Source organism: Trachurus trachurus (genome assembly GCF_905171665.1).
Source record: "Trachurus trachurus genome assembly, chromosome: 5".
NCBI lineage: Eukaryota > Metazoa > Chordata > Actinopteri > Carangiformes > Carangidae > Trachurus > Trachurus trachurus.
In genome coordinates this window covers 27082183-27090749 of record NC_139896.1, presented here as the reverse complement: position 1 = coordinate 27090749, position 8567 = coordinate 27082183, and the positions used below count along the sequence as shown (strand labels likewise).

Genomic DNA, 8567 nt, shown 5'->3' with positions numbered 1-8567 from the left:
AGTACACATGGAGGCCACATGTCTGCAGGGGAATAAATTTACTGTGTGCACCATAAATACCTTTCAGCGCTGAGCTGCGGCCTCTGATTATGCTGTACACGATGAATCATGTTTGACTCAATCACACACACCAAACCGCTATAGTACAAAAAAAGTTTATTTTTTTCCTCAGTCTTTATAGTGACAGTTTAACAAAGCAGTAGTACAGAGGCTGTTTGTGAGATGCCTTTTCAGAGCACTTGTTGCCACTGGAGTATATCTCTATACGCGTGCTGCTTGGTTGCTAAGCGCAGACCCAGGTGGCAGTAGTACAAAAGCTGAGGTCACTCGCCACCTGTTTCTTCACACGTCTCATGACCTTCAATGATGAAACGGCCGATGGCTGGATACTGATTCACTTTGTCTGATGTCAGTGCACAGTGGCCACCATTGATGAGCTGGTCATTGTGACAATGACTGCTTCTCAACACAAGTACAGTAACATATGAACAAACACAAAGCATGAGATTAATATGATACAATATGGCAAAAAAAAATAGGGGAAAAAAGATGTTCTGCAGTTTTATGTGCATCTCTAAAGGTTAAACTTTATAGCACCAGTGTGATGATTTTATAGCACCAGTGATTTATACAATCATCGTTCTTTGGAGTATATTTAACCGTACACACAGGATCTACTGGGCAGACATACATGTGGAAAAGTAAGGGTACAGAAGTGCTTTTCGCACAAGAGTAATGAGTTGCACAGAGGAGTCAGTCAAGGAGGAGTGGAGCACAGAAACAGGGAGGCGTGGTCAGAGGGTGTGGACGGGTTAGAGGGAAGCGGCAGTATCTGGGCAGGTAGAGTCCCTGGTCTCAGTGCTCCATCAGCAGCCTCCGCAGCTCTTCCCACAGCTCCCTCCTATCGACGCACACTGTCCGCTCAGCGCCGCCACGCCGCAGCGGGAGAACTGATCACGACACAGGTCCGCTGTACACAGGCAAGACAGGGGGCAGAGGTCAAACAACTCTGGATACAAACACACACACACACACACACACACACATGATACACTGAACCCACCTCTGAGCAGCTCTTCATGTGCACACACGGTCCTCACGCAGACTTCCTTGTTAATGACGTATACCCGTCGCAAACTGAGTGGACACACACATGGAGGTCAGATGATACATTAGTTCATTAGACCTCACCTGTCATCCAGTGTGAAACACACATGTTTCATCATCACAACAAACATGATCACTGGCCTGCTGCAACAAATAGCCTACACATCAGCACACCAATGACAGAAGAAGCTTTTGAAGACAGACGTCTTAACTTGGTGACACAAGCCTGAAATCTGACACAAATACTCTCCAAGGGTCACTCTTTTGGAAAAAGGTGCCGGCCACTCAAAAAGTTTAATAAGGGGCGGCCATTTCATTCATATGTCTGATATTAGCATTTAATTATCAAAATCAATTTATTTAGGTCTAAAGTATTTTATTATGGGTCTCATTCCAATATTATAAGTGTTGTTTTTGTCATAACAGCCATGTGAAATGTTGTATTGAGGATATCGTGCAAGATGACCATGAAACTAGGTGGAATATCTCATTATCTATGAAACATAGAAACACAGTTTTTGGTTCTATACCAGTATAGAACCAAAAACTGTGTTTCTATGTTTCATAGAACATGAGATATGCCAACTGGTTTCACGGCGGCCATCTCCAATGTTGGAATGTGAGATCCATAATAAAATACTTTTTGAGTGGCCAGCGACTTTTTCCAAAAGAGTGACCCTTAGAGAGTATTTGTGTCAGATTTCATGCTTGTGTCACCAAGTTAACAACTCTTACCATAATCTGCTCCACCACTAAAAAGCGTGAGTTCAAGCGGCAAATTTAGCCTCTTTATGCCCAGGTCAACAGAAACAAACACCAGTCCTGGCACAACAATATGCAGTGTTGGGGAGACTCCATGTAGTTGAGCTACATATCTTAACTACAATCTGCTGTACTTACTGGTAGTTAAACTACATTCATATTTTGTGCTGCGTCAAGTATTTCAACGACTTTTTGGGGTCATTTTTTGTAGTTCAACTATTTAAGTTACAAACTACAATTTTGGCCAATAACATGAAATATTTTTTATAAAAAAAAACCTACATAATATACTGTAAATTTTATTTTACCATTATTGTGTTCTAGAACTCTCTTTATAAAAAAAGGCATGAATCTGCCAATCCAACGCTGCCTCTGATTGGCTGGCCCTGGCGTTCCTGTCATGGTTTTAAACATTGTTGTTCCAGACACACAGATCTAGAGTATGTCGACCTCTTTGTATTTTTTGTTGTCTATATGTTGAACATGTCTATGGTCAACCTATAGTATGTTGACCAACAATATCAGCTTTTTTATATTTTTAGCGGCATATTTCTGCTGCATGTGAATGTTTTGTAGACTATTATATTTAGTTTCATATACACCACATGTTGATTTACTTAACGCTGAGTTAAATGAGTAGAATGAGTAGAAGTAGTTGCTAAAGCTACTTTTTTTTAACTGTAGTTTTACAAACTACGTTTCTCCAGGGGTAGAAATGTAGTTTGTTCAAACTACTGCCAGGCTCAACTACAAGCTACGCTAAAGTAGCTTCCCCAACACTGACAACGTCCCACATGAGCAGCACCTCTGTGTTTGTATGGTCAGTACTTCAGAAGGGTTGTTGTCACTGATGGAAGAGCAGAAGAGACGATGAGAGGCTGGAGCTGCTGACGTCCTGTCCTACATACCTGTAGAAGCAGAGGCTGTTGAGGCACTGCTTGCATGGCTTGTGAACAGAGTAGAGCCTGGTGCAGGGGTACTGCTCCTCTCTGCAATCTGGAAATAAATCACAAAGACAAATACCATCTCCACTCAAAAGAAAACAGCTGATCATGGCTCCTCATCTCTGCAGCCTCTCTTACCAAGGGGACCGGGCTCTGTGGGCTCTGTCTCCAATTCGGACCCTGACATCCAAAAGGAGAAACAGATTTTAAAATGTTTTCTCTGACATCATAGAAACCTATTCAAAATGTACTGGTGGGATGTGATATACCTGATTTTTCTGGACGGACCACCGGCTCGAGTCGAACCTGCTGCTGGAAGGTTCCAGGAAGGGAATCTTGGTTTTCAGAGTCTGGACTCCCTAAAAAGACGGAGGAGAAGAAGTCCTTCTAAACATCAGTGACAGCTCAAGAACATCCAGGAACAACGCAGTAGAAGGTGAAAATGTTTTACCTGGGAAATAATCTGGCCCATAGTCCTCTGTGAAGCCATGAAGTAAGCAGGAGAGAGAAATGTTTCATGAGATCAACCCTGTGAAACCAATTACAGCCCGCCCTCCCCCACAAACACACACAAAAGGCAGCGCTCTGTATGAACTCAACCACATGCATGCCAGAGCTGGAGAGAACGAGCAGCCTGCGAGGGTGTAATTCATGACCTCATACGCAAGATGTTTACAAATAACAACATGCAGAGCGGTTGGAGTTTTACATGGTGACAACAGTTGCTATGCGGGTGGTAAATAACAATCAGGAGGAGAGGAGAGAACTCCCCCAGGCTAGGTGACACATCACAGGACAGAGACAGATGAGGAACAGATGTGGAGAGCGCTGATAGAAACTGATGCTGGGCTGGATCGGTCCAGGCTAATGCTCTCTTAATGAACTCACCCAAAAACGTAAAGCGTTCCTGGTACTGGGCCTGGGCCTGAGCGAGCAGCAGAACTGTGGACAGTTGGGACAAACAGAGCGGTCACAGAGATGAGGTGATGAGCTGCTCTGAACAGAACTGCTCCTAATGTGTGTTATACACACACTTTACATTTCTTTAGCATTGACGTCATCCTGTAACTCCTTCTTGCGGCCATGTTAGTAAGAGATGAGGTCACACTCAAGTCTGTAAGCCTGATAACTAGTTATCTGCAGCAAAACCTCTGAGTGGGCCGAACTGATCAAAGCTGTTTTAGCTGTGTCTGACAGTGGCGTGTTCAGGGAGTGGCCTTTGGTGGCACAGGCCACCCCTGGAATCTGATTGGCCACCCCAAAATATGATGGGCTATATGCCAAGTCAGAGTCATTTTATACAATATTTTATACTGGCTTTTGTCAAGTAAATTTTTCAAGAACAAAATATTGAGGTTTTCTATCACAATTGTATGTTGCCACTCCTGCATTTTGACTAGTAGGTCTAGTTTTTCTTGCAGTGTTAGTAACTGAAGTAGATATGGGTTTTGCAGACAAACCTGGTATGGCCAAAACCTGTGTGGGTGTGTTTCGTGTGCACATGCATACATGAGTACGTAATGTGTGTGCGCAGGCACTATTGCTCACGCTTCATGCCACTCCACCATAGAGAGCCTAAGTGGATGCAGGAAGTAACGGTCGCCATGGGACCTCAACTCGGAAAAAGTCTCCATGTAAGTAAATTGAATTGTGCCATGAGAAAAAAATATGACCTCTACCTGTTTAAAACATCACGTTTTGGGCCGAGAAATCGAAAACTTTTATTCCCGTTCACTTACATGGAGACTTTTTCCGAGTTGAGGTCCCATGGCGACGTTACTTCCTGCTTCCGCTTAGGCTCTCTATAAGGCCCCACTTGGGCCACCCCTATCAAAAATGTCTGGACACGCCCCTGGTTTCTGATTCGACTTTTCATCAGCTAAGTAGTAGAAAATGATACAGTGTTGCAGTCTTGCTGGATTTGAACCTCTGTGATTTCACACAGATCTGACTGTGTGACTTGAGAGGAGACTTTCACAGTTACAGTTAATGTACAATAATATGCTTTTGTTCATTTTGTGCTTTTGTTCATTTCAATACAGATACTCTGACCTCTACATAATAAATACTTCATGCTTTAAAGGCCCTCAGAACTATTTTTCTGAACAACTTCCGTCACTATGAGTGACGGTGTCCTGTGGCCAGAGCCCGGCCAGCTGTTTGCCCCTGTTTATGCAAAGCTAAGCTATCTGGTTGTATATTATACATGAGAGCTGGTATCTGTATCCTCTCACTCTGGGGCAGGAAGCACATCCGTTATTTAATCATTCTTATAGCTTTCATAGTTCTATAATTAGTTATTAATGAGTATTCAAAATGTCAGATATGAAACTACCAGAACTGCGAGCCATCAGTGACCTGCCACTTTTTAAGTCCAATCTTTAAAAGTTTTTATTCAGAATGGCTTTTAATACTGAATGAGGCTGTGACTTCTCTCTTTACATGCTTTGTTTTTTATTATCGTTTAATGTTTCAATGTCTCTTTGTCTTGTTCTTGTTGTATTATTAAGTTGATTGATTGATTGATTGATTGATTGATTGATTGATTGATTGATTGATTGATTGATTGATTGATTGATTGATTGATTGATTGATTGATTGATTGATTGATTGATTGAAACTACATCTCATGGGCACGTTACTTTAAAAAATTAAGTTATAATTAGTTACAGTTAGCTACTAGTTACTGTGCCCAAAACAAGTTAGTAACTGAATTAGGCTACTACATTATAAAAGTAACTAATGACCAGGAAAAGTAACTATTGCACTACTTTTGTTTCTTTTTTTTTAAATGCTCAAATATGTCATATTTCAAAGGAATTTAAAATCGAAAGCAACTGGACTTGGTTATTTGTCTAGTTATTCCTAGACAAATAACCAATAACCAAGGTTATTTGTCTAGTTATTCCTAGACAAATAACCAAGTCCAGTTGCTTTCGATTTAAAATTCCTTTGAGATACTATGACCTGGACAAATGAGAATATGCACAGGCTTAATATGTCATATTACTTGGACTCACCCCCCCTCACCTCCCGTTTATCTGGAACTAACCAACTCACAATAGCCTACGTGTATTATTCTGTGACTGGACGGCTCATTTTATTGTCAGTAACATTAACGTTACGGGGTAACTAACTTTTTTTGATTACTCGTTACTGAAAAAAGTAGCACCGTTAGTAACGCGGTTATTCCATCAGTGACCCCCAGAGGCTCGGGGCTGGGAGTGGGACACGGTGCGGTTACCTGGCATGCAGATGAGCAGGAGGACTCTCATGGTGACTGTGGGAGGTAGACTGACTTCACCCCTGCAGGGACACGGGGGGACAGGAAGAGGAATCAACACAGAGCAACATGAGGGGAACACACCGCTGGAGGCTGGACATGTCCTTTGGTCTCCTGAACTCCCTTGTCCTCTCTTTCCCCCCCGCCCTCTGTCACCTTATAAACCCCCCGCTGCTCCTCCTCTGTCTGTAACCACCTCACCCCACCCTCCTCCAAACCCCCTCCACTGGCCCCAAACTGCCACAGTAAGAAGAAGGAGGGGGGGGCTCTGACAGCAAGAATGTGGCACGTTTGTCTTCCTGAGAACAATCTCTCTGTTTTCCTACTTCTCTGTGCAGCAGCAGCAGCAGCAGACTGTCTGGAGGCTGCATTCCAGGAAAAGAAACAGAGGACCCCTCAACCCCACCCCACTCTAACTTTTCTTCATCCCTCCCTCCCTTCCTCCCTCTCTCCCTTTATCCGTCTGTCTCCACATCCTTCATTTCCCTTCTGTCGCCCTCACTGGTCATTTCCTCGAACCCCCTATTCCCCCCCCCCCCCCTTTCTTTCTTTCTTCTTCACTCCACCAAAGGGCCTCTCAGGTTGAGTCGAAATGACATGTGGGCAGAAAAAACAAAAAAAAAACATGAGCACTGACTACATGAAGACACGGTGACCCCCCCGCTCATTAGTTTTTCCTTGAGCTGTCAGTGAGCTTCAGGAAGTCCCAGAGTGTTACATACAGTAAAATCCATTACCTTCGCTTCCTGCACCACTGACTAAACTACTTTTCCACTATGTGGAAAGTATGATCGCTCCTCCTCTGCTGCAGCACTGTACACTCCTTCATGCACACAACATGAAGCAGTGCATTTGTGCTTTCAGCACGTCCCACACTGTGGACCGACTCCTCAGCTCTGTGTGTGTGACTGCATGCAGATCTTTGTGCGGCCGCAATGAGCACAAAACGTGAGGGAAACATTGTTTGCATGAGCCCTGCACATGTAACAAATCTGTGAATGTGCGCTTGTGTCCCAGCACACGCACACACACACACACACACACACACACACACACACACACACACACACACACACACACACACACACACACACACACACACATTCTTCTTGTGCATCACAGTGGCTATCGGAAACCATATGTTTTCACAGCACACATCTGGGAGCGATTAGCCCCCCTCTCCCCCATTTAGTCCTTCACTTCCCAGCTAGAGACCCCATCTAGCCCCCACCTACACACACACAAACACACACACAATTACTGAGGGCAGCAACAGGAGGTTTGACTGCTGTCACCTATTTCATGCAACCATGACAAATAAATAAAGATTAAAAATAAACTTTCCACCAGGCCTTGATGACCCAAACCCTCCAGAGGCATCAGATTTTTTTTTTCTTGGACTTTTTCCTCCTGGCACCCAGTCTCCATTGTAGTGCCATTGCTGCAGGCTGTGCAGTGAAGTCCCTCCTCCTCCTCCCTCTCTCCAGTGAAAACACCAGACCACATGTCAGCTCTCCACAGCCATTAACATGCACACTAATTATCCACAGTTGATTCTGTCTGCTTCGAGCCCACTGATAAAGACCTGGGAGGGTTTGAAGCCTTTGAAACATGGACCTATAAGCTTCATGCACTCTGTCTCCACACACCACCTGATTTCTTTTCCTCCAAAAACTCTCTGCATAAATCTTCTAAACAATCACATGCATCAGATAAAAACAAAGAAATGACGTCCAGTTACAACAAAAAGTTCAAATGCAGACTTGTTCTTTCCTCTGAGTGTCTTACCAATGACTTTGGATCAGTTTGCCCCGACTTCTCTCAGCTCTCATGCGTCCTCTGAATGCAGGAGGATCTCGCAGCGCCACATTGTACCACCCCGCATCTGGAGTCTCCTCCCCGTCCAGTCTCAGCCTCCAGCCCCCAACCCCCGATCCCCCGGTCCCAGCAAGACCAGGGTTCGACCAAAACCGGTTAGCCAACAGACACCAGAGCAGAAAAGATTCATGAGCTGAACCAGTGATGATTGTTGCTAGGTTACCAGGCTGACTGATGCAATTACCAGCAGGTCATTGTTTGTTAAAATTAGCTATCAAGATGTAAAGATGATTATGACAAAGAAATATTGTTTAGGTTTATTTACACCTATAATACCGGATAAATCCATCTTTCAGATTAATTTATGAAACCTGTTTGCATCCTCTAAGATTCAAAACAGTAAATTCTCCATCTAAACTGTAGGCTACACCTCAGCGCTGAACATTATTTACCACAGGCCTTATTCTCTCTTGTCATACCATGTAGGCTAGTTAGTTATATTTATAGTACAGGATAACATCTGGATTATGTTCTATAGGATTAGTTTGAAAATCAAATAAGAAGTTTAACTTGAATTTTGGTTGAGTCCTGCAGGACGTGAATATGTAATTTATTTACAGTAACTTTTGTAAATAAATTAAACTCAAAGTGTT

General features: G+C 43.4%; 1 protein-coding gene across 2 annotated transcripts; it reads right to left on the bottom strand.

The window, feature by feature from the left end:
• Window positions 1-216: 216 nt before the first annotated feature.
• mfap2 (microfibril associated protein 2) lies at window positions 217-7911 on the bottom strand. Of its 2 annotated transcripts, XM_083972463.1 has the most exons (9): window positions 7885-7911; window positions 6058-6119; window positions 3702-3755; window positions 3265-3291; window positions 3083-3172; window positions 2952-2993; window positions 2778-2865; window positions 1064-1137; window positions 217-970 (listed from the first exon to the last, which is right to left on the bottom strand). In XM_083972463.1, the coding sequence occupies exons 2-9, from the start codon at window positions 6086-6088 to the stop codon at window positions 867-869; spliced, it is 510 nt and encodes a 169-aa protein (XP_083828589.1). In that variant the 5' UTR covers window positions 6089-6119; window positions 7885-7911; the 3' UTR covers window positions 217-866. The 2 variants fall into 2 exon arrangements, with proteins under 2 accessions (XP_083828589.1, XP_083828590.1); XM_083972464.1 differs by lacking the exon at window positions 3265-3291.
• Window positions 7912-8567: the final 656 nt, after the last annotated feature.